We start from the raw sequence: 27,546 nt of genomic DNA, 5'->3' as shown, positions 1-27,546 counted from the left end.
CAGAACTCTATTATCTTTGTGGCTTTTTTGTAAATGTAAAACTATTCTAACATAAAAAGTTTTTTTTTTCACTTAATAAAACATCCACAAAATTCTTATGTGAACCTCTAGCCCCTACCTCACATTCTAACCCAATTATATTTGAGAATTAGTGATACATGTCTGTGTAAAAAAATAGTGGTCTCGGCCCTGGCCGGTAGAGCGTCGGCCTGGTGTGTGGGGGACCCGGGTTCGATTCCCGGCCAGGGCACATAGGAGAAGCGCCCATTTGCTTCTCCACCCCTCCCCCCCTCCTTCCTCTCTGTCTCTCTCTTCCCCTCCCGCAGCCAAGGCTCCATTGGAGCAAAGATGGCTGCGGCGCTGGGGATGGCTCCTTGGCCTCTGCCCCAGGCGCTAGAGTGGCTCTGGTTGCGGCAGAGCGATGCCCCGGAGGGCAGAGCATCGCCCCCTGGTGGGCAGAGCGTAGCCCCTGGTGGGCGTGCCAGGTGGATCCCAGTCGGGCGCATGCGAGAGTCTGTCTGACTGTCTCTCCCCCGTTTCCAGCTTCAGAAAAATACAAAAAAAATAAATAAATAAATAGTGGTCTCGGTCTCTGGTACATCTCTAGGGCACTTTTCCACGAGGGGACAGTGTTTATATGTTAGCACTGAAGTCAGTCAGACTTGACATCAATTTCTGGTTCTTCTATTATCTAGTTGTTTGATTTGGGTGGTTAACTAATCTTTCTGAACTTTGTTACCCAATAATTAAAGATAATATCTGAGGATTAAGTAAACTAATATACATAAAGCAGTTAATACAGTGCCTGCCGCCTAGTAAAATAATTATTAATACTGTCATTCTTACTGTCTCATCCTGAAATTAAAAATAAAGTTAACTCTATCATCACCTAGCCCACATCTGCAGATCTTGTCCACGTGAATGTCATGGCTGGCTTTGTTGAATTGTGATACAAAGAATTCCTCTTCCCTTTCAGTTTGGACAATGAAAAGGACTCAAGTGATTCTGATATCAGACAGGGGCAAGGGGAAAAGCCTGAGTGTGGGCAAAAAGCCCAAGTTCAAGTCATGCCTCTCTCCTTTACCTTCATGACCTTAGGCAAGTTATTTAGCACCCTGAGAATTTTTTCTGTAAAAATGACAAAATAAGAGCAGCCCTAGTCCCTCGGTATCTTGGTGAAGATCATATGAAATATATAAGTCCATAAGTTGCTTTTAAATAATGAAATCATTAGTAGTTAGTTTATTTATTTATTTATTTATTTGTATTTTTCTGAAGTGAGAAGTGGGAGGCAGGGAGACAGACTCTCACATGCGCCTGACCAGGATCCACCCAGCAAGCCCACCACAGGGCAGTGCTCTTCCCAGCTGGCTGTTGCTCCATTGCAACCAGAGCCATTCTAGCACCTGAAGCAGAAGCCATGGAGCCACCCTCAGCGCCTGGGCCAACTTTGCTCCAGTGGAGCCTTGGCTGTGGGAGGGGAAGAGAGAGATAGAGAAAAAAGAGAGGGGGAAGGATGGAGAAGCAGATGGGTGCCTCTCCTGTGTGCCCTGGCCAGGAACCAAACCTGGGACTTCTACATGCTGGGCTGATGCTCTACTACTGAGCCAACTGGCCAGGGCCTATTAGTAGTTTTAATATGGTCTGTGCCTAGTAATAACTATTATTTATTATTAATCTTTATTTTTTTCAACTAATCATCCCTTTTTGTCCTCTTCCAAATACCTTAAATAGATGGGCTTACAAAGTCTCTTTTAGAATTTTACTGAAGAATAACTGCAAGCTCATATTTCTCCTGTTTTTAAAAAAGTATTGCAAATTTTGCCAAGCCCTAGTTTTATAGCACTTCCTTTTATTCCAATAGCCTTCACTTGGACCACATTTGGGACTTTTCTCATTTTCAGGATATGTAATTGAACAAAACTCAGTGCCTGCAATTCACCTGAGGCCTTCAGGAATATAATCCACTTTGCCTGTGTACATACTTAGTATAGTGCTCTTTTCATATATGCCATGTAGAAAGGGCCCCCCTGTGGGTTAAAGTGACTTGAATTTGATACCAGCTTGGTTCACAAATAATTGAAAAATAAATAAAAGAATATAAACACCGTAGGGATGACATTGAAGTTAAATATCATTTTGGTGATAACAATAAATAACATTTATTGAATCCATACTTTTTTTTTTTTTTTTAAGTTTTCTTAAGTGAGAAGCAGGGAGGCAGAGAGAGCGACTACTGCATGTGTCCCAACTGGGATCTACCAGGCAATGCTGTGCCCATCTGGGGCTGTTGCTCCATTGTTCGGCAACTGAGCTATTTTAGCACCTGAGGCAAGGCCATGGAGCCATCCTTAGCACCTGGGGCCAACTTGCTTCAACCAGGCCATGGCTGTTGGAAAGGAAGAGAGAGACAGACAGAGAGAAGGGAGAGGAATGGAGAAGAAGATGATTGCTTCTCCTGTGTGCCTTGACCAAGAATCGAACCTGGGACATTTTTACGTTGGGCTGATGCTCTACCATTGAGCCAACCAGCCAGGGCCTTGAACCCATACTTTTAATTAAGTTATTTACATAAATTATTTCAGTAAAACTTGAAGGAAGAAGTATGACTTAAGATTATTTGGTACCTGTTTATCAAAATTTCAGTTTTGAGAGATTCTCCTTGCATTTTCATTTCCTCTTTTCTTTCTATGGAGATTTAGGCCCCAAGTAACAGCTATCTGAACCTCACTGTATTTATTAACTTATTTTAAATATATATTTATATTTAATGGTAGAGATCTTTACTAAATTGATATAACATTTGAGTGAGGTCATGATAAGCAGAATCCTTATAAGTTACATAAGTAAATTAACATACAGAGTTGTGTTTTTCTTTAAGAGAAAGGTAGAATGGTTTTAAAGGAAGAGTTTGGAGAGCACTGGATAAAAGCATAAATCCATTACAACCTCTTACAACAGATGATTGCTTTGGGCTTGATTTTTAAAAACCTAATCTATGTTACACATTTTAACTTTCGCTGACATTAGGCATACATTGATGTTAGAAGAAATTTGATAACAGTTGAGGCCTACAGGATTGAGCCAGAAACATCAGTAAGAATCACATTGGCTGACCAGGCAGTGGCACAGTGGATAGAGCGTCAGACTGGGACACAGAGGAGGACCCAGGTTCAAAACCCCTAAGTCGCCATCTTGTCTGATGGTGAATCACTGTCTTCAACCATGAGCACATAAACAAGCACGAAAAAGTGGGAAATGCATGTAAAAAACTACAACCACTGTATAAGACGCACCTACTTTTTAAACCCCAAAGTTTTCGGGAAAATGTGCATCTTATACATGGGGAAATACAGCTTCAAACTTTTTTAATATATGGAAATACAGTTGAGCTATGACTAGATGCAGAAGTTATCTGCTGTGTTACTGAGTCATATAAAAATTTGCTCCACTCTGCCTAAAACAGACTACCACATGAAAGAAAAAAATGCACACTATTTTCTAGAAGATTAAATTCTCGTAATGAGCATTACCTGGACTGTGCTGGTAACCAAGGATGTGATAAACAGTCCACCTTCCATATGATGGGAGGCATTGCCTTTATCCAGGTGGATCTATACTCACGTGGGACTGTCATTGTTCATTTGCAGATGCTTACTGAGCTGTAAATTTATGAGTGCTCCAAGGATGAAAATCTCTAGCTCTAGCAATAGATTTGAATGAACCCAAATTAAAGCTCTGGAAACTGTCTCTTGATAAAATACATTTAAACTTTCTTCTTTTAATACTACAAGTTTAAAATAATCTTTTCTTTCAATAATGAGAAGTTGAGTACAAAAAGAATTGATGAATCACAACTGAATTTTTAAGACTAATAACTGTTTACTGAATACAGACACATAGTGCTTGTAGTTTATTTGCTTTACTTCTCAGTATACATCATCTCATTCATAAAATGTAGTTGAATATATGGAAATGCAACCTTTATTTTCACAGAAGCAGAAATCTTTTACTCAGAAAAATACTGTATATCCATATGAAGGCAACTATCTAGAACTTTATGCACATTTTGTGCATTTGTTCCCTAATAATTCTTAAAAGAAAATGATAACATTTATAGTTTAATAATGTGGTACTATTTTCTTTCACCAAGCAAATATAAAATTACTTTGATAATGTATGCTAAAAATAGCAAACTACAAGGAGACACATTTTTCCTAACGGACTGCACAAGCTAGCCAGCAGACAGTACAAAACCAATTTCTGACTCTCGCTTCAGATGGCTTTTTCCTAACCAGTAGGAACAATCTCTTGGGCCACTATTCTTAAGGCCAACTGGGTGGTCAAGACCTTAGGACCTTTGCATGCAGAAGTTCCCACCAAAAACCTGGAACATATTTAAAAGATAAAAAATTGAGGCCAACATGGGCTAAAATATTTCCCTGCAGTGTCAAAGGAGTGAGCAATACAGATATATAAAGATTTACTCCTATATTTTTCCAAAGGGACTTGGACTATTGTCTTATAAAGGGTACCACAGGATGAAATATCAGTAAAGAAGGAACAGAGGATGGAAAGAACTTGTTGATGGAATTTAGTTTTGGGAATTAGAGTTCATGATATAATAATCATAGTGGTCTTATCAAAACAGTAAAAGAGACTACAATCCACTGTCATTAAAAAAAAAAAAAAGCCAAGTCATCAGTATACAGGTGTATGTAGAAACAGAAAAACAATTAGTCACTCCTGACCACAAATGCATTTAACATAGTGACCATGCATATCTCATGAGTCAGTGAATATTTTATAAAATATCGACATTTTACATGAAGTAATTTGTAGTTGCTATTTGTTCCTTCACCCCGCCCCCCGCAAGAGTTTAAATCATAAACTTCCAGTAGAAATCACTTGTACTATGTTTTTGAGAATCACGCACTCAAAGCTGTATAAACCAACCAAATTGCCAAAAATATAGACACCACATTTGAAGGTAGAATAAATACATTTTGCACATAAGTTGCATTTCTGAAATACTTTCCTTTTCAAGCCCCAAATACCTTTCTTGACAAATAGAGCAGCCGTGTTTGGAAAGCATTAGCATGCCAACAGATGCTCAGAATCAAATGACTTAATAGGCAGAAACTTTTTTTTCAAATAATTGCAAAGCTTTGGTCTAGCCCTTTGCATACCTTGCATAGTTAATTACCTAGGCCTTAATGTTTACATGCAATGAGAGTATCTACAGCTATAAACTACATAATTTATAATTGATGTAAATGGGTGTTATTATGTCAATTAGGCAGCTGTGTCCTCCACCTCTTGGTAAACAGCTTTGAGTGATAAACTAAGTTTGCAGAGAAGTAACCTTCTTTTCTTCATAACAGATAAAAATAAATTACCTAGGTAGACCAGGCTGTCCAATTGTTCTCTGGTGATGTGGATGGAAAATCCAGACCCTTGCTTTTGACCTGTTGACTGCAGCAAATGGTCAATTTCGTCACGCAGCACTGCCATAGCTTCTGGGTGCCGTAGAACGTAATAGATCGCCCAGAACATAGCTGGGATAGTGTTTGCCACAGAGGCCCAGAGAAAGCCTAAATGATGTGCTGGGAGAAAATAAGTGAAAAGGAAGATTAATAGCGTTTATTACACTGATTAGATTTGCAGTGTGCTAATTAAAAGATGTTAGGACACAGACCCAGCCAAGGATCAGTGCATGCTAATGAGGACCAATAGGCTTCTGAAGTCTAATTTTCTGCTTAATGAGAATAGTTTAAAATGTAATGTGTGTGGGGGAGGGGGGAGGGAGATAGGGGATGAGATAAGAGGAGTAAATGCTGCTTAGTTACACTCTTTCTCATTATCACCGTTAAGTATCTTGTTTTACCACCTCAGCAAGGAAAAAAAAAAAAAAGAAAAAAAAGAAAAAAAAATCAATTATCACAGAAGGTTGTTTCAATGTAAAACATTTTATCATTAACCAATTAGAAAGAGCATAAAAATTTTCAAGGTCGCCATTTTGTCTTTTTATTTCAAAGGTCTATTGTAAATTATTCTATTTTAGACAAGCAATCATTCAGAAGTTTCTTACCTCCTATTTCAAAGTCCTTGAACGTATAGTATTTCTCCAGGATATCTTGCCTCATTTGAACAACTTCTGACCATCCTTGTATCTTAGCCAAGTTTTCTGATGTCAAGTGTTGTATAAGTTTCTTTTGAACAGACTTGACATTTCCTAGAAGCTCAATGGGTATGCCTGATAATAAATGTATGAATTTGGCATCAAATTTTAAAAATTCATCTTTAAGTTCAGTAATAAATTTCTTCCTATCACCAGCAGGACATTTTCCATATATGGTTGTAAATGTAGTCTCAAATATCACTGAGCTGCAGAATGCCAACAGGTGTGCCTTCTCCCAGGTCGTGGTTTTAAATAGTTGGGGTTCAAAAACTTGCCGTAGGTTCTGCATCATGTTTTCCAAGAGTACATCCAAAAATTTCCCTTGTAAAAATTTGTAGCAGTCATGGAGCTCATTGTTCAGGTCATCATTGGTCATCAATTTTTGGATGGAAAATGCTTTCCTTAATATATTTTTACTAAACATACGAAAGCTTAATTTGTTATTTTTCATCACTGACTGGTATTGGCAAGGATCCAGAATAAATGTTATGTACTTTCCTAAAAAAATATGAATATGAGTTAATTCGGTAGCAAAACAAACTGCTCCCCCTGAAATTTGAAAATATTTTAATGAAAATTAGATTTTAATAACTAAAGTCTAGAAAGTTGTCAAGTTTAATAAAAACTCATTTCATTCAAAGGTCCACTACCTGTTTCCTTTTAAAATGGAACATGGTGGGGAAAACTCTAGAAGGTTGAAGTTAAATATTCTGAAATTCTTTTTTTTTTTTTTTTTTTTTTTACAGAGACAGAGAAAGAGTCAGACAGTGGGATAGATAGGGACAGACAGACAGGAACAGAGAGAGATGAGAAGCATCAATTATCAGTTTTTCGTTGCGACACCTTAGTTGTTCATTGATTGCTTTCTCATATGTGCCTTGACCGCGGGCCTTCAGCAGACCAAGTAACCCCTTGCTCAAGCCAGCAACCTTGTGTCCAAGCTGGTGAGCTTTTTGCTCAAGCCAGATGAGCCTGCACTTAAGCTGGCGACCTCGGGGTCTCGAACCTGGGTCCGTGGCATCCCAGTCCGACGCTGTATCCACTGCACCACTGCCTGGTCAGGCATTAAATTCTTAATGAATTAAAAAAGGTAGTATATTCTTAAATTTTTATTGTAACTAAGCACCCAAATATTTAAATTATCCTTTAAATAGTCTCAGAATCCCTTAACTTAAACACTTCTCATATTTTTTCTCCAGTACATAAACAAAAAACAAACAAGTCAAATTGGTAAGATGCCATTCCACTACTGATTATTTATTTATACTTTATAAAGAGCTTTTATATACTTGGTATCATCTTAGTTTTGGCTGGATACAATAATTTTAACTCAAATAAATGAAGATGTGGCATGAAGTAGGTAATTACAAATGAATGCCTAATTCAATACTAGTAACAAATCACAAAAGGTCAATGTTTTCATTTTTATAGCTGAGAAAATAGTGGTTCAGGGAGATTTAATAACATGCCCAATGTCACATACTGAAACAGGATTACAAACTAAAACACATTCATTCATTCAGTTTTTATTGAAATCCAGACACTTGGTTGGCTCTCTTTCCTCTTGAGCTATAGAGATGTAAAGAAAACATTGCATTATATGGATAGTGAGATAGCACAGGGGTGAGGCAGAGAGTGGAATCTGCTTCAGTCTGCTTTCAGGCATTATCATAAAGGGTTCTTTGAGGTGGTGACATTTGGTCTTTCCATATATCAGTGCTGTCCAAACATACCCGATGAAAGGACTTAAGATGCTGGTTAAAAATGCAGATTCCTTCCTGATTCTGATTCATCAGGCTTTGAGTACTCTAGTACTGTTTTAAGATTCCTTCTAATTATATGTAATATGCAGGTAGTATTCAATAATAGCATTGAATAAGTCTTTCCTTCCCAAGAACACACATAAAGTTTAGATGTTCCTACACACTTTAATGTCTATTTATTGTCTTCTAGAAAAACAATAAATAATTAGACCTTGAAGTATGCAGAATCATCTACACTTCCTTCTTAACCTTACCCTTCCTCCGTGTGCATGCATGTACGTTTGTGTGGCTTTCTGAGATGAACAACTGCTCACTTGTTACTTATGATGTAAGATTTAGGATAAAGTTTTGAATAATTTTCCACCTAATCCTAGAAACAAGAGAAGTGTTTTCTCTTTGTTCTACAATTTTAAAACATAATTTAAAATTTTAACATACATAGAGATACAGGTGCTATAATTTTTTTCTAAAAACAAATCATATGACTTAAATTTTATTCACTCTACTTCCCTTTGACTTAATAAGGCTAACCAATCTAGGAGTGAAAGTAAAGCTAGAAATGACTACTCATTCTGGTCAGATCTCAAAGATGCATCTACAAAATAAACTCAATTTTTTCCCCTCTGGGGAGGAGAAAAAAGATTCAACTGGATTTGGGCATATTTTATGACACCTGCTTTACCATAGCAGCTTAATTAAGTAAAATTGCCAGCATCTGCCTGAAAAATAATTAAAATAAAGAATCAATCCCCTTATTCTACAAAAGACATAATTTTAGGCAAAGCTGTATATTTTCACAGGTGGTGATTCATACTTTTCTCCTTTCACTAAATGAGAGGATTTTACTAAATATCATTAGGGTGCTTTTAAATTTGTCACTAAAGTTCAGATACTGTATAAAAGGTTTGGTCTGTAAAATACACAATTTTTAGAATGTATTTTGAATTTTTTCTTATTAATTTTCTACATTTATCAAAATCTAAGTGGAAAGACAACACAATATCCCCAACATGACAGCGTGCACTGGCCTGCTCAAGTACAGGTGGTACACCGGTCAGAGTCCTGTCTATAACTCACTCCAAACACGAGTTTATTCCCTCCCTCTGTCTTTCTCTATCTCTCTTTGAGGTGAGGCCATGGGACGAAACAATAAGGTTAATTTCAAATAAAAGGAATAAAAGCTAGCCTGGCCTGTGGTAGCACGGCAGATAGAGTGTTGATCTAGAATGCTGAGGTCCCCGGTTCGAGACCCTGGGCTTGCCCAGTCAAGGCATATACAAAAAGCAACCAATGAACAGCTACAGTGAAGGATCTACTTCTTATTCCCCACCCCTCCTCTCTCTGTAAAATCAATAAATATTTTTTTAAAAAAGGAAAAGAAATAAAAGCTAAATGTGGAAATACATTCTGGTTAGCAACCAATGATTATTAAAAATAAATAAATAAAAGCAGTTAGTTGTCGCATATAGGCACTTTGACGTAAAAATCAGCACTGATCATTTTAAAAGCAATTTGTTTGTAGATAAAATTCTCACTGTTTTCAAGGCTCTTTACTTCCAAGAGCTGTATTTTCTCCTTTTTATTCTTTTTTTAACTTTTCTTCTACATCAAGGCATTATGTATTACCTACCTTTCTGAGTACGAAGATGTAGATTTCTTTAAAAGCGAATGTTTTGATTTTCTGAATTTTGCTTTTCAAGTGGGTTTGGAAGTACTAATAACCCTGGAGATGTTAGCTGGCTTTCCAACTTTTAATCTTCAGTATAAACAATTTAGGCTAAGTTTTCCAAAATTAATATTAATTTAAACCATCTGTCCACCATCTGCTAATGTGAGTTGCAAAACCAGAGTTTCTTTGTAATCTTTAATCAGACAGTTAGGAAAACACATATACATTCATAAAATGAATTTAAATTTCCTGACAAAGGAAATCTGAAAAGTTATTTAGAAGGCCATGGATTCTTGGAGCAAAATTAACTTTTCCTCTAGTGTCATTTTATGTAAATGAATGCCAAGTGTCAATGGGCAAGTTGCCTCGTTCACAGAGATCACAAGGTAGAAATCCTTTGCCATGTTTTTCAAAAAAAAAAGAATGCTGTTGGCAACTGATATAAAATAATTGACTTAAAGATTTCATAGTTAGCATTTGTCTAAAATATAAATGTCAAAATGAGGCTCACTTTTGCAATACGTATATCATTCTTAAGAGCAGTATATTTAAATTTGAAAAAGGGTCAAAAATTTTAATGTTTTTCTTTTGCCAATAGAACTGCTTAGGCCTTGAGATATTAACTTTAGCATTCCTATAACCTGTGCATGATCCTTTACTAACTTGCCAGCTTTTTGATTTCCTTCAAAATTACTTCTTTCAGGGAGGTGGAGCTACGTGATGCGAAGTATATATGTCAGTAAACTTACACTGATGTCTTCTATGCACAAGAAGTTTGACATCTGAATCATTATAAAGTGAGTTTTGATGTTTTTTACCTCAGATATCTATTGCTTTACAGAGTCAAATTCATTGGAATTCAGAACAATTATTTAACTATTTGGAATAGAAATATTCAGTTAACAAATCAGAGATAAATTTGAATTTTAAAGAAACTTTCCATAATTATAAGCTTTTAATCTCCATGTTTGGTTCTCCAATAGGTTTTTTTTTTAAAAAAAGAAAAAAGAAAAATTCTAGTTAAAAATATTAGTTGGAGGAGTGGACTATGAACCGACTGTTTATTTTATGAGGCTGACCACGTCACATACCCTGTCTTATTAGGGAGATTTTGCTAGCTGTTGACAATGACATACAGCACTGCTTCCCCAGGACGACAACTAGGGAAAAGGCTTCTGCAGCACCACCACACAAGACCAATTAGAAAACTATTTTCTGCGACAAGTCACGAGTTTATGTGGTTTCTGATGAAAAGATGTACCTTTAATGTCTTTATTAAGATGACACCCATGTCCTTTGAGACTCTTTGGGATGACAATCATTTGCTCATCATACAAGAACATTGCTCACTGAAATCACATTATGGGACAAAGGTGGAAGGCTGTTCCTCATTGCATATTTTCCAAATGAGCTATTTTGCAAACTGATCATTAGAAAGAACCATATACATTCATAGGATGTCTTGACAGGAATATATTCAAACTCTTGTAAGAAGCTAAAGATAAGTAGGAGTACATATTCAACTGTGGTGTTCTACTGTTGAATCCAAAGACATAACCATAATCAAATAATTTAGATATTAGAAATTCAGCAAGCTCCTCAGTATCTAAAACTAAGATTTCAAGCATTAGCAGAAATCGGTTGTTTTTTGAAAAGTGAATACAATTATTCAAATCTGCCAAAAGTTTCTGCTTATTCATCTCAGGTTATTTCTGTATAATGCACTTAAAGAGGAAAACTAAAAAATTCAATACTATATTGTATCTACTCATTAGAACATAAGGTTAAATTTTTTAAAGTGACTTTTTTTTAAAAGTGAAGAATAGAGTTTTGTATTATGAAACCAAAAGCTCATGTAGAATAGAAGAACTAGCTATGGCTTTTATTTATATTCTAGTAACTATTTCATCAACTTTAAGTATTGAGAAATTCCTCATCAATTATTTATTGTAAATCAATCTTTCTAAGATGCATGAATTATTTTTCATTTAATTTTTTTTTAAATCAGAGTGCATACAATTACTTTTGGAAGAGACTTGCCAGCGGCTAGGTAAAGGAGAAAGTTGTGATGAAACAAACTTCCTTGTTGCTTATGTGAGAACTCAACTATGCTGACATTTTCATACAGAGGGATCATTTTTTTCCTCCCAAATACATTAAAATGGTAGCGATGAGATGAAGTCACTCCATGTACAAAAGGTCACTCCTGATATTCAGCAAAGTAATTACAGTAAGAAGAAATTACCTAAATTCTTTAGGAATAGGACATAAAATTCTAAGGCTGGTTAGAGGAAAATAAAAGAGGTTGAGCAAAGAAGACAGAAATGCATAAAGGTGACCCAAATGAGAAAGACTGAGTCAGAGAGCCAGAAGGTGCAGTGTCAGGAGAGTGAAGGAATAGAGTGTTTCAGGAAGGAATGAGGCATCTCCATTGTCAAATCAGGTAGAGAGGTCTAGTCAGTTATAGTTTGGAGGGCTCTAGGAAATAAGCAGCTAGAAGCAGCAAATACAGGTAACGCATGACAAATATGGATGTCAAAGAGAACAAGAAAAAGAAGTGAAAAGTAACTAGATGGAGAATATAGTAGAAGTTTGAGTAACACTCTTTGAAATTGGAGAAAAGGTGTTAAGCACAGTTGTAAGACATGATATGTTTGGTAGGTGTGTGTGGATCTGAGTGAGATCATACATGATGTCTTCAATTTCCTTAAAAAAGAGAAGAGACCTCCTGTGCTGCCAGAGCCCGGTGAGAGATGGGGAGCTGAAACACACCGGCCCTCTCACCAGCATACCCAACCAGAAGTCAGAGGGCAAAGGAGCACAGAGAATCCAGACTATAGCGATCAGCCTTCCGGAGCACAGACAGGACACAAAAGTCAAGAGAGGGAATAGCTAGACCAGTGATAAGCTGATATGGAAGATTCATCAGGATGGCCACAGTAAATTCCTACTATCTCTCTACATGTGCTCCTTTGCAATGTGACTGCCACTCAGCCCAGGGAGAGGTGGAGTCTAACTCCCTACCTTTGAATTGGGTTGACCTGTGACTTGATCTGACTGATGGAATGTGGTGGAAGTGAGGTTTTGTAACATCAAGGGGCCTTTCAACTTTGCCTCGTACCCTCCTGAAACACTAGCTGACATGTAATAAGAATGTCTTCTTGAGGATGAAACAGAATGTGAACAAGGAGGTTCAGGCAGGTATGTAGATAAGGCCAGCATGAACCATCTAGCCCCAATCAAGCAGCCAGATGACTCAAGCCATACAGTGACTCTGGAGAGACCAGTCATTGTTTTAAGGCATTAAATCTGTAGGAGTTTTCTTATATAGCAAAAGGTAACGATGCATCTGGACAGCAAGACCCTTAAAGGAGGATGAACAAAGAACATTCCAGCTTTCTTCTTAGCCCTATGAGGTTGAGGTGTGAAGTAAAAGGATAACAAACATTTTCAAATTAAAAAATACATTCTCAATCAGTAGTTGCTAGGGGCTCGAGAAGGGAAAGAGGAATTTTAGGGAAGTAAAAACTATTCCTGTGATACTGTAACCAAAAATAACTATACTGACTTACTGATCTTAGTCTGAGTAGCCATAAAATAGAGCTAAATAAGAATTTACTAACAAAGCAAGCTTATAAAAGGATTTCTGTAAAATGTTAATCCAGTTTGTTGCTCCTATAACCATGACTCAATATCACCAGTTGTAGTAATCAAAGTTATATATTCTGTAACAGGTCAAAGTATATAATCAATTCTGTGCTTTCACCTATGGCCAAGTTCTCGTTACAGTTAAACAGGCCAGTTCCCCTCTGGCTGACTCACACCAAGGGATAACATCTGAGCAAGAAGAATAAGCATAAGCAGGAGCTGCACCTTGGCCTACCCCTCAGTCTACTGCTCCCACCATGCTGAGGCTTGCAGTTCACATTCTCACTCAAGGGCAAGAGGAACCTGACTGTGGAAATACGTGGAAACCCATATAACAAAAACCCTAGGATATTTGGTAGTTTCAGTTCCTGTAACAGCCAAGGAAATGAACTTCGAGTTTCAGATATGCCAGCTCCAGAAGATGTGCTGCCTTCAATCAGTTATCTAACAGACTGGGCTAGCTTGCAGGTAGCCCTCCTCAGCAGAGTACTCTCAACCCCCTCCTTTCAATTCCTTTTGCTATTTTTGTTCATTTGCCCCCTTCTCTCTCTTCTTGTAACAATCGCTGCCTGCACTAGGAGAGGAAGATAGGTTTTTTGTTTTTATTTTTCAAATTTTTCCACTGATTGAGAGAGAAAGGAAGCAGGGGAGGGGGGAAGGAAGGAAAAGAGAGAGAGAAAGAGAGAGAAGCAGAAACTCATAGTTCCACTTAGTTGTTCCATTTAGTTGTGCACTCATTGATTGTCTCTCGTATATGCCCTCACTGGGGATTGAACCTATGACCTAGGGGCAACTAGATGATGCTTTATCTACTAAGCCTCCTAACCAGGGCCTAAGACGGGTTTCTGAGGACAGGAACCCCTCATCTTCTCAGGTTTCTGGTACTTGAATAAACCTCTTTCTTTCTCATCAGCACCTGTGTCATGCAATTGGTTTTCATTGCAATAGCAGCCAGACCCACAGGTCACTTTTCTAGTTACAATACTGAGATGGTAGATATATAACATTATGCATTTGCCAAAACTCAAAAAACTGTACATCACAAAGAGTGGACCCTAATATAAACCACAGATGTTTAATAATGTATCAACATTGGCTTGTCAGTTTTAAGAAATGTTGATATAGCATGTTAATAATAGGAGAAACTATGATTGGGGATGGGGAAAAAGGACGTATGGGAATTCTCTGTACTATCTGATCAATTTAGTGTAAACCCAAAACTGCTCTACAAAACAAAGTCCATTCATACATTGTAGCTTTTTAAAAACAATTCTTAAAACCAAGCCAAACCAAACCATAATGACAGGTGATGGCAGCAGAGTGGCCATCCCTAGGTACTTTCAAGAGTGTTGTATAATTTTGTTTTGTTTTTAAATTTTTCCATTGATTTGAGAAAGATAGAAGGGGGAAAAGTAGAGAGAGAAGCATCAACTTGTTGTTTCACTTAATTGTTTTATTTAGTTGTGCATTCATTGATTGCTTCTCATACACGCCCTGATGGGGGAATTGACCCCACAACCTCAGCTTGCTGGAATGACACTCTATCCACTAAACCTCTTGGCCTATAATTTGTTTTTTAATATGAGGATTACTATACTCAAGACCATATTTTTCTTTTGTATTAGCTCTACATATAAAACAATACTTATAAATATTTCATAATTTGCATAGAGAAAAATATAATGACATTAAAGAACAAGAAGAAATTGTGATATATGATGTGCTGCTTACCTCCAAGGAAAAGAGTGAAAGTGTCACCATGTTGCTGTTGAAGAGTTCTCATGAAACCTATGGGATCCTTTTGTAACTTCAGGGCCAGTCCAAAGTAAGGAAGCCAGCCTTTAATCAATGGAGGCTCACCAGGTCTCCTATAAGGAAAAAAAAAAAAAAAGAAAGAAGTTAAGTAAATTAAATCTTTCTTATTTTAATGGATGTATGTTATTAATCTAGTCTACAAGCGGATCAGATCAACTGCACAACTTTTTTCAATTCCTTTTATTCAATGATTCCAATATACAGTGAGTCCTTGGGTTATGACACAGTTCCATTCCTATGACAGTGATATAACCCAAATTTTGGTGTAAATCAAAACACACCCTAGCCTAAGTCACTTACCTATCCTAACACAGTTGTAAAATCATAATCTAAAACATTAAAACACAACTAAGCCACAGAAAAAGGAAAAGAACATAAACATAGTATACTGTACATTGTATTGCATATTCTTCTGCCACGCACAACCAAACTAGTTTGCTCACATAGTCCATAAGTACGACACTAATGGCATAAGTGGAAATACTCACATCTCATTTTTTTAATGTGTTTATAGGAGTGAGTATCATAAACTTGAAATGTCATATGTCAAGACTGTCATAACCCAAGGCCACCCTGTAATCCTAGAATATATTTATTGAGCCTCTACTCTAGTACAGGGGTCCCCAAACTTTTTACACAGGGGGCCAGTTCACTGTCCCTCAGACCATTGGAGGGCCAGACTATAAAAAAAACTATGAACAAATCCCTATGCACACGGCACATATCTTATTTTAAAGTAAAAAACAAAACGGGAACAAATACAATATTTAAAATAAAGAATAAGTAAATTTAAATCAACAATCTGGCCGGTATTTCAATGGGAACTATACTCCTCTCACTGACCACCAATGAAAAGGTGCCCCTTCCGGAAGTGTGGCGGGGCAGGATAAATGGCCTCAGGGGGCCGTAGTCGGCCCGCGGGCCGTAGTTTGGGGACCCCTGCTCTAGTATGTGTGGGTCTTGGGTACTAAGTTCAATCAGAGCTTTTGGTGAGCAACTTTTAAAAAGAATGATGGGCTTTAAGGCCCAAATGGCTGGCTGAAATGACAGGTAAATTAGTCAACATTTTTGTGTCTACAGGCTCCTACTGCACTCTGGGTATAAGATACCAGGTATTTTAGTGATCAAAATAAAGCTCTTTGTTATCAGATCTCGATTAGACTGGAATTAGATAATTAGGAAAGGGGCAATAAATAATTTTGAAACATATTTTATGTCATGAAGAACAATAAAAACCTCAATATCATTCCCACAAAGTACATTTTGTTATATTCTTTTAGGAACATTTTTATTCAAACTACAATGAACAGAAATATTTGTTAAATTTTACAAGATAACTTTTCAAAACATATGAAGCATATTCAATGAAACATTGAAATATTATTAATGAAAAAACAATGTTCTTCTTTTTTGACCCATAATTCTAGCAAACTGGAATTCAAAATTTCTTCCTAGTCATTTATTTGGGGAACTCAATCTGATTTAAAGTTAAAAAAAATTCAAAGCCATTTTATCCTAGAAGGGATTAAAACAAATATTCAAGAGAACTCTGATGATTCTCTATCCCATCTGTGGAGGGGACATGCGACATGCAGTGCAACCTATTTTGATTAATCACAAGATATTACTAGCTCAGATCTAATCAAAGATCAAGATTATGATCATACGCAACATGGACTTTTATGTAGCTAGATTAACACTATCAGAAGCTTTTATCTTCCCCCAACACAGCATGGTAGAATTAAACACAAAAAAACCAACATCAGGTCTTTAAGGGGGGGAGGGGGAATATACTAATAAATTAAAAATCCTTGGTGTGATAGAAATAAAGAAACTAAGTATCCAAACTTGGCTTCTTATTTTTAGAAGAAATTTATCTTTATAAAAATTTATAAAATGTACGCTGCTGTTTAAATACATACACTTAGAAACAGAAGATAAGAAATGTTGCATAGAAACGTATCTTATTCTTCATCCTTTTCCATATTATATTTTTGAATGCTATCTTTAGCAACGGAGACTTTTTTTTTTTTTTTTAGAAATAGAAAAGTGTACTTTCATATCCAAAGAATAAACAAGAAGACCTTGCACATGTGATTGTAGAGCAGGATCCCCAAGTTAGCAGCCACCATAGCACACAAGCTATCCATAATGACCCTTTCAAAATTTGCAGGTGGTCTAGGTCACAAAATTCCCTTTCAATAAATTAACTCTCTTCATTGGTCTACTTTTACTCTGTTTGGTTTAATGCTGCATTGTGACAAAGATTTTCCAAGGCTTTTTGTCATTTTCTGATCGAACGTAATTAATTTCATCCTCTATGTTCTGTCATTTGGTCAAAAACTGTATTCTTCATGGAGTTTCTACTGGGGGTGGGGAGGATGAAGCTTAGAAATCCAGGGGATTAGTAGTTTAACATCCAGAGTTCAGGAAACACATTAGGAGATCATTTCATTGTTACAAAGACGAGAGGGTCATCATTTCTTCCAGCTGTGTTCAGTTTGGCAGCAGTAGCTTGAAACTATTAAACACAATGTCACAACTTCGCATATTTTCAGGAAAAACTAGAGAGCTTGTTCAACGTATGACCCATTGAAGACAGATAACAGAAATCTGTCTTCATCAGTATACTTGTAAAAAATTATTTAGGGAGAAAAGATATCATCATAATGATCTGGAAAGGCCTGCTTGCACCTGGCACACTACAAATGCTGCTGTTCGTCTCTCTCATCCTCCGTGACTTTGAAAATGAAATATCCCCTGCCCATTGCTCAGTGAGGGGGTGGGATGTCTAATGCTCATTGGGGATGATCAAATTCCAAAGCTTGGAAGAGATAGATACTGAAGCAATGATGGGTAACAAAAACAAAAATAAACAAAACAATAAAAAAATGCCCCCTTTTAATACGATTCCAACAATATACACTTTCTCAAATATCCTCTTTACTATTTAAAAGACTACAAGGACACATCTCAGAAATTATACCAATGAGAGCTTACAAAGTTTCTCAATGATTAAACCCAAGTTCTATGCATAGACCACTGCATCACTGCTCATAATTTCTGTCATACAAGTCATGGGACACATCTTGAAGTTTAATTAAAAGTCTCAAAAAACAGTTCAAATTTATATAGAAGCAAATAGAGAACCATCTAAGCACATAAAATGTGTACGTAAAATAGAAACGACATTTAAGACATTTTTCTTTGGTTAAAAAGAAGCATTTAAAGTTGACAAGAATGAATCAACACAAAATATATACTTAGTTTCTAATAATATTTCAAGTTCATCTTTATGCTACCCCTTAGTTCAATAAATATGTAAAAGAATTCACACATTGTTCCCATAAACATTTTAAGTCCAGACTTTCCATAGAAATTTATATTTGTAATAGTAGTTTCTTCTTTTCCATTATTTCCCGTGATCACTCTAGACTAGGAGTCCAGCATATCGTACTTACTTCCTCCTAAGTAAGTGGTGAGCAATTTTTATACATGTACATCGATTCAGAAAAAAATAAAAGAATTTGTTGATTAGAAGATTTTTTAAAGACATTTATTTGTATCAGGTCACTTAATATCTGTGTTAGTGCCTTAATAATTAAAAAAAAATTCTGATTATTAAAGATTTTCTTTGTGTGTGTGTGTGGGTAAAATTTCAGAAACTATACAACTAATGCGCATTGCAATATTTGATTATAATACTGATCTTTTGAATAAACTGTTGTTGAACAAGGGACTTTTGAAGCTGCTCTGCTTCCCTTTTCCTTGAATTGCTTTGGAAGCCCTTAATTGGAAATGGAATTTGCCTCACAGTGCATCTTCGAACTGTGTTTTCGAAATATTGTACCCTCTATTTCTCCGCTCTTTCTTGGCTCCAGTGTGGGGCACAAGGATGTCTAACATGTTGCCACAACTCTTGATACTTGAAAATCAACATGCTCTTCAGGATATTGAAAAGAGGGGGCATCTCTGCAAGGCTGTGGAGAAAGATCCCCAAAGAGGAGTGGGTGGAGAGCGCAGTTGACTCTTGGCAGTGAATATCGTCAGTGAGATCCCAGCTGGGGCCAGAGAAGCACTGAACCCCATGCATTACTTTCCTGGGAAACTAGGTGGGAGTTACAACCTCCTGGGGCCATTTCAGATGCAATAGTCGAGGACCATGTGGACAGCCCTAGACAGGAGGTACTCCAGGGAAGCCAAAAACAACTAACATGAACATCTGCACAACAGGTCTCACCAGATCAACAGAAAGGAGGGGGAAGGGAGAATCCTAAATCGCATTCAATATTTATACTGAAGAGATTAACTTTTAAGCTAGAAGTGACTAAACTACTTTTCACTGAAAAAAATTCAGTAGTTTTTGCCACCAGCAGACATAGGGGCTCATGAGAAATTTGAATTCAGTTATAAAGAAAGTCACATCTCTGCACATTTGACTCATCCTGGGAAATTTAAAATCTAATACATCAGCTATGTAGCTGCTCAGTTTCATCTGAAAATGAGAATCATAATATATACCTTAGAGGTTTTGTGTTTGGGCTAGGTTATTTGAAAGTAGCTGCTACACAGAACAGGATTAGTTTTCCCTGTTATTCACACATTAGTTGCACATCAGTGATTTTACTTGCCCATTCTCTGCCTAAATGGTTTCATTTGTCAACCCCCCCGCCCATCTCTACCTCTGATGGAGTTACTCAGGTTAGAAGGAAGAACCTCTCCATCCTTTGAATTATTGGCTAAGTGAAGGTAAGTGCCCAGATACATACACATGGATGTGATAAATTCACATGAGTGGGCAAAAAGACACTATGCAAAGACCTGACCTTCTCAGAGAAAGAACTCTTTATTGAGAAGAACCCTTTCATCGGGTTGTTTGGCTCTGATAAGATTCTCTGGACATGACCTGGTCAAAAAGTTAATGAAATTTCTCTGCACAAGATACAAACAGGATTGTGGGGGTCTAGGATGGAGGAGTAAGAGAAACAAATAGAAATCTCAGGCCACATTTGAAAAGGAATTGTCTAAAACAGTGGTTGTTAAACTTTTTTGTTCAAGCCCATATACATTATTTATTTAAAATTAACAATTTTGTATTTAACAAAAAAGAAATACAGCCTTGGAGCAGCGCATGGTGCAAGAAAAAAAAAAAAGAAAAATGAAGAAAAGAATGGAAGCACAGGGGACAAAACAGTGAGGCCACATCATGGAAATCTGGGACTCTGTGAGGACAGTGACAGGACTAACTGGAATGGGAGAGGGCCCAGCTGCTTATTCTGCTTTGTATGGAATCCTGTGGGCACTGAGAGGAGACTTGGTCTTCCCACCCCACAGAGGATAGAAATTTCAGACATGTTAATTTAAAATATTTGTATAAATCAGACTACTTAGATGTCAAAAGTTATAGTGACCTCAGAAATTGGAGAAATTGGGTCATTTGAAAAATGGCTATCCAAGACAGGTGAGAGAGAGTGAGGAATTCCAGTCAAGCTCTGCTTCTTCATAAGTATCTAAGGTTGGTGAAAGGCGTGGCCATGGAGATGCTGACAAGAGTCAACAGAACTCCAGGCTTGGGGGAATAGCCTATAAAGTCAAAATAATGAAGGTCTTGGATTACCACAACATTGTTACATTATTTGAAGTGCTGGAGACTAAGGAAACAGTCTACTTAGTCATGGAGCATGCTCGTGGAGGAGGTGTTTGATTACTTAGGAGGTCAGTGCTGCATGAAAGAGAAAGAGGCGCCAGGCAGATTCTTCCAGACAGTGTCCACTGTACAGTATTGTAACCAGAAATGTATCATCCACCTAAAGGCAAAACATCTGCTCCTGGGTGCTGACTTGAACATCAAGGTTGCAGACTTAGGGTTAATCTTTGGCAACAAACTGGGTACTTGTGTGAAAGACCCCTTATGTTGACCTGAAACTCCTTCCAGGGCCCAAAATAAGATATCCCCGAGGTGGTTGTGCGGAGCCTGAGTGTAATAAACACTGGTCAGAGGATCCTCACATTTGATGGACAGGACTTTACGGAGCAGGAGGAGTGGGGACTGAGCGGAATACACCACATTCTCTTCTACTTGTCCATAGAATGTGACAGCCATCTCAAGAAATTTGTCATCCTCAGTTCCAACAAGAGAGGCACATTAGAGCAAACTGTGAAGTTCCATGGGTGACTGTGGCTCATGAAGATGAAGATAAAGCTTACTCAAAGTCACTTCAGCCTGGCCTGTGGTGGCGCAGTGGATAAAGCGTCGACCTGGAAATGCTGAGGTCGCCGGTTCGAAACCCTGGGCTTGCCTGGTCAGGGCACATATGGGAGTTGATGCTTCCAGCTCCTCCCCCCTGTCTCTCTCTCCTCTCTCTTCTCTCTCTCTCTCTCTCTCTCTCTCTCTCCTCTCTAAAATGAATAAAAAAAAAAAGCCACTTCAACTGCAATGATCCTGGTGGACTGGTTTCTATGGTCCCTCAGTGAGGAGGGGTGTGGGAGAAGCAATGGCCTGAAGTATAGATCGTCTGCCCTGAGTCATCCATGGACAAAAACACCATGAGGTGCTGCTTGACACAGTGGTCATCAATATTTCCTTTGCAGAGAGATATTTGGTCACAATATACTTTTCAATGACTAAGCAGTTAAGTAATAACCACAGACCCATACCATGATTTTATTTTTCTTAAAAAATTATGTGAGTATAAATGCAAAGAGAAAGTCTGATATACTTTACCATATGAATGGTTGTAACTTCTGGGTGGTAAGATTCTGAGGTTTTGGTTACTGGCATCTTTAAATTTACATAACACAAATGTACTGCTTTTAAGAGTACTTGTCAATTATTTTGTAGAATGCCCTTATGTTTGGACTGTTGGAAGAATTCTCATGATTAGAATGAAGTTGGAACATTTTTGGAAAGAATCCCACAGAAGTTATGTGCCCTTCTCAGAGCATTGTTGTTTTTGAAATTTTAAAAAAAATTTATTTTAGTGTTAAAATAAATGCCATGTACAGAAGGTACTGTCTTCTAAAAAGTAGATGATGGCAGAAAATACACTGTACAAATGAATCAAAGGCTGGTTCTAAAAACGAGCACAACAGTCTTACGGCAGAGAGTGGAGAAGTGCCTGAGATTTACCATAAGGACAAGCAGAACCCACCCCACCCACACTCCGAAAAGAAGAGCAGACACTGCAGGTCGGACTTTGTAACTTACAAGTATGGACACACAGCGTCACACAGGAGGCCCCATTACTTGCATCAGTGCACAGGCGACATGCTAATGAGACAGGCACAGTGGTTTCTGTGAGTGCCATGGGAGAGAGGGTTGCTTTTCTCAATTGGGGGTGCAGCAGCCAGACTGTGACACTGAGGTCCTTGATTGTCTCTTCAGAGCTCCCTTTGGAGGACGAAGCCTTGTAGCACAGCGCACACTGTCTCCATTCCCTCCCCAAACCCCAGGACATAGCACTGTACAGTCAGGGAACAGGTTAATCACCCCCTCCCTGCCCCTTGTATACAATAAATCATATATTCTTTAGGACTCGATTCATATGTTGAACATAAATGATCTGCATGTTAATATTTGTTTACTACAAGAATCAGACTTACTGTAATCTCTTTTCAGGATGAACATTAATCCAACTCTGTCTAGAGAAATTATATAATTCATTACCATAAGTAATCTCTATTGCACCCTGCACTTATCCTTCATTTTTCCCTGGTCCTGTAACCCTGAAAATCCACCGGTGCTGTGTGATTGGCATCTGGTGTTCACAGCCTCTGCCTCACAAAGAATTAACACAGAAATCCCTGGATAAAAATACCACTTTTCAGTCTCTCGGTGACTTAAATCTGCTCTTCGGCAACTTTTGTATCCCTGTAGGGTGGTCTGTTAACATTGCGGTTCATAAATAAGGCCTTTACCCTGGAAATGTTTTGGTTTTATCAGGATGGCAATTGACTCAAAACTTGATTTAATTTTCTGGTCACAAAGATACATACTTGTTTAAGCACTTTTGATCAAAGCATTAAATGTAATGTCAAGGTAAAAACAAGCAATGCTGAAGGGTCACAAGTTTTCCATTATTGGCTTGGAATTAGAGCAAAACCAGTATGAACATGACTAAATACATCCTCACACCCCAGAGCGTAACTCTGCAAGCCATATTGCAGTTCAGTCTTTAGCCCTCAGTTCATCTCTATAATTGTGTGATCCGACTGAAGCTTTGTCTGCAGAATGTGCCTTGTAAACTCAATTCCATTAGCAGAGTTATAGTAATGCCTTGATCAAGCGAGTGATTTGTAAATGCTTCTGTGGATAAAAAGCCAAACCACACCCATGTAGGATTTCACTCAGAGATGTCTGTGATTGAGTTTTGTTTTTTAAACTGAGAGAGATGCCTTCGGAAATAACAATAAGGCATACTTTTAAAAAGCTATCATTTAAAATTTAATTGAGTCTCAAACAGGCCTCAGAAATAGTGACCACATCACTGGAGTAAATTTCTTTATGAACTTGACCCTGGGTTAGTAGGGCACAGTTCAGGCCTTCACCCATTCTCATGAGCTTTGCTGCAACAGCCTCCCATGGCATGACTCCGATTCCAGGCTCTGCCAACTACCACCAGCTTGGTGACTTTGGCCAACTTTTTTAACCTATCTGTGCCTTGGGTTGCTCATCTGTAAAACAGATCTACTACTGAACTTTACACGTGTGACAAGTAATTTTTTTTTTCATTTTTCCGAAGCTGGAAACCGGGAGGCAGTCAGACAGACTCCCACATGCGCCCGACCGAGATCCACCCGGCACACCCACCAGGGGTCGATGCTCTGCCCCTCTGGGGCGTCGCTCTGTTGCGTCCAGCACCTGAGGCAGAGGCCAAGGAGCCATCCCCAGCGCCTGGGCCATCTTTTGCTCCAACGGAGCCTCAGCTGCGGGAGGGGAAGAGAGAGACAGAGAGGAAGGAGAGGGGGAGGGGTGGAGAAGCAGATGGGCGCTTCTCCTGTGTGCCCTGGCCGGGAATTGAACCCGGGACTCCTGCACGCCAGGCCAACGCTCTACCGCTGAGCCAACCAGCCAGGATGTGACAATTAATTTGATGCCTGCAAAGAATGGAAGCCAATGACTTGTACACAGTAAGCACTCAAAATGTTAGCTGCTATTCCTTTAATTACTATTAGCATATGTACATCACCACATAGGGTCACCAAAAATACACATCCAATAACGATTCTCTCTTCATCTCTCTTTCCTTAAAGTTTTCAATAGAGCACCAGTTTTTTTTTGTTGTTGTTGTTTTTTGCATTTTTCTGAAGCTGGAAACAGGGAGAGACAGTCAGACAGACTCCCGCATGCACCCAACCAGGATCCACCCGGCACGCCCACCATGGGGCGACGCTCTGCCCACCAGGGGGCGATGCTCTGCCCATCCTGGGCGTCGCCATGTTGCGACCAGAGCCACTCTAGTGCCTGGGGCAGAGGCCACAGAGCCATCCCCAGCGCCCGGGCCATCTTTGCTCCAATGGAGCCTTGGCTGCGGGAGGGGAAGAGAGAGACAGAGAGGAAGGCGCCGGAGGGGTGGAGAAGCAAATGTGCGCTTCTCCTGTGTGCCCTGGCCGGGAATCGAACCCGGGTCCTCTGCACGCTAGGCCGATGCTCTACCGCTGAGCCAACCGGCCAGGGCCGTAGAGCACCAGTTTTTAAGATACGTTTTCATTGATTTCAGATTTCCTTTATTTGCCTAATTTAGATTGTAGTTTAGGGCTGCCACATGGGATTTGCTACTCAGGAAATGGGACACCAGAATCTCCTTCCTACTTTAGAAGAAATAACAATTTTTCCGGCTTTGTATTCTCTGAGTGAACATTCTGCAAGAAACAGAATTGGCTGAGAAGGTCCCCATATCTTAGGAGCGAGCCAGTCAAGAATGTTTAAATGGCCCAGACAATTCTAAAAGAGGAAGATCGATTCATAATTGAAAGTTATTTCAACTCCTTAATTAAAATAGAAAACCATGCAACCGAATTTGTAATTTCTGAGATGATCGTTGCTAATTTATTTTACCGACAGGATTTGATTGGACTGCATAGAAGAGATATCAATTCCATTAACTCATCATTTCTTACATTGGATTAAATCACTTGAATGCTTAATCAAAAATCAGAACCCATAGTTTTGTGGAAACTAAATTATAACAGAGGACTAGCCCAGAGAACCTTGCAAATGACAATATAGATATCAATGCCAACGATACATAAACGCATAGTCAACTTATTAAATGACATTTCATCAACCTGAGCCAATAGAGAAACAGTTTCAAATTTTAAAAGACAGCACTACAATAAGCAAATACAGTTTATAAGAACCATAGGAAAGGAATTGAAGGTACTTGGTTTGCTGAGGTGGGAAGTGAGGAAGCCTGAGGACCATATGTTATGTCTGCTTCATTATGTAGTAATTCATAACCATATTTTAATTTGGTTAAATTATTAACATAGCATAAGATAATATATGTAACACAGCACATAGCACTGAGAAAAGAAATATTTTGATCTTGTTATGAGTTAGAAGGTTTTTTCTCTTTTCTTTTTTATTTAAAAAAATTTGATTTGAGATAAAAAGTGAGAGAGAAAGAGAGAGAGAGGAAAGAGATGAGAAGCATCAACTCATAGCTGCTTCACTTTAGTTGTTCATTGATTGCTTCTCAGATGTGCATTGACCAGGGGACTCAAGCCAAGCCAGTGACCCTTTTCTCAAGTCAGTGACCTTGGGCTTCAAGCTGGCAGCATTGGTATCATGTTGATGACCCCACGCTCAAGCCAGGGACCCTGTTCACAAGCTGGCAAGTCTGTGCTCAAGCTCACAAGCCTGCACTCAAGCCGATGACCTTGGGGTTTCAAGCCAGGAACCTCAGCATCCCAGGTTGATGCTCTATCCACTGCACGACTACTGGTAAGGCTAGAGAGCTTTTTCAAAAGAAAAATATAATTTTCCCCCAAAGGTTGTGAAATCCATGATCACTAATATTGGAACATGGAACACAGAAGAAAGCAGATCAAGTTTATATACAGACATCATTAAAGTTTGCAAATTCTAATATTCTATTAAAGATAACCTTTTACATATTTTAAACACAATTCTTAAATGGGTTTTGCTTATGCTACTCCCTCCTACACGCATCCTCCCACTTGTTCTGTGAAATCAGTTTTCAGTGTTTACACCATAACCATTATTTAGGTAGTGTTCAGTGGCTTTGTTTTTGTGCTTGCCATATCTTCTCTGGGTCCTTCATTAATTCTTATCAAGCTCTTTCAGTACTAAAAATCTCTCCAAATACAGTCATATGGCCTGTAATTTTCATATAGCTGCTCTCCTATTTTTTATCAGTTTTTCTTTTGCCCCACTTAATGAGACTTTCTTGATTTTTTTTCTCTTTGACAAATTATTTTATTTCTACCTTTAGATTTCTAATTTCCAAGAGTTCTTTTGTGCTGCCTGATTATACCTTATACACATGGCATTCCATTCTTGTTTTATGAAGGTGGTTTCTTCTACCAATCTCTACGAGTATTAACCTAGTCCTTTGGGTTATTTCCTGTTCCTGAATTGTCTGTTTCCCCCAAGTCTGTTCCTCCCCACAGCCAGTTTCTTTGTTATGGTTACTCTCTCTCATAATGGAAGCTTGTTTTCTGCAGTGTCTCATGATCCTTAGCTCCCTTTCACATTTGAAAATAAGACTGCATTTGTTGGTGGCGCTGGTGGACTTCACCACATTGTGACTGGAAGGAGACCTAGTCATTTTAATGACAACAGAATTTAAGCAATAGGTTTAAACTTACGTGTTATTGGCAATGTCTGTACCACTTCTATATATGAAGAAAAAAATTTTTATTTTTATGTTTTTGAAACAAAAATCCCTTTAATGATTTGCTAGCACAATCTACATGACTTCTGCAGAATCCCATAAGGGGAAAAGGGTCTTAAAACTGAACTAATTTTGGAATACTCATCATGTATTTTAAAAATAAGAAAACAGAATCAAATAAATAAATAACCTACCCAAGGGCACATGGCCACAAAGCAGCAAAATAAATGAATAAATGAATGAATGAATGAATAAATAAATAAATAAATAAATAAATAAATAAATAAAAACTAGAGACCTGGTCTCCTAAACTGCCAATCCAATAACTTGATGTCTCTGTACTGCACTATCCAAGAAAGGTCAGGTACATCAGGATTCAAGGAGTCCTGACTTTCTGATATCAAATTTTTCCTCTTTCCTGATATATTTTGAACTTTCAATCAGCCCAGAGGTGATAATCCTATAAAGTAAAAAGACATAAGATGTTATCTCCCATAGGACAGCTTCCGTTTGTGGCTAAATGAGCCAAGATGAAAAAACACTTCAAATAAAAGACTCAGCTGGACTAACATAGCAAAGAGGCTGCTTAGCTTGAAAAGGAGTCTGGCACAT

At 38.1% G+C, this 27,546-nt stretch overlaps 1 protein-coding gene across 2 annotated transcripts in view; it reads right to left on the bottom strand.

The window, feature by feature from the left end:
* CYP7B1 (cytochrome P450 family 7 subfamily B member 1) overlaps positions 1-27,546 on the bottom strand; it is a 174,017-nt gene that overhangs the window by 17,461 nt on the left and 129,010 nt on the right. For both annotated transcript variants that reach the window (XM_066378969.1, XM_066378967.1), the window contains exons 2-4: positions 14,993-15,129; positions 6,092-6,679; positions 5,400-5,606 (exon numbers count right to left, since the gene is read on the bottom strand). In XM_066378969.1, coding sequence (XP_066235066.1) covers positions 5,400-5,606; positions 6,092-6,679; positions 14,993-15,044 — 847 coding nt within the window. In that variant the 5' untranslated portion in view covers positions 15,045-15,129. The remainder of the gene's footprint in view (positions 1-5,399; positions 5,607-6,091; positions 6,680-14,992; positions 15,130-27,546) is intronic.

This window comes from Saccopteryx leptura, chromosome 3, assembly GCF_036850995.1.
Source record: "Saccopteryx leptura isolate mSacLep1 chromosome 3, mSacLep1_pri_phased_curated, whole genome shotgun sequence".
NCBI classification, from domain to species: Eukaryota; Metazoa; Chordata; class Mammalia; order Chiroptera; family Emballonuridae; genus Saccopteryx; species Saccopteryx leptura.
This window is presented reverse-complemented; position numbering and strand designations above follow the sequence as displayed.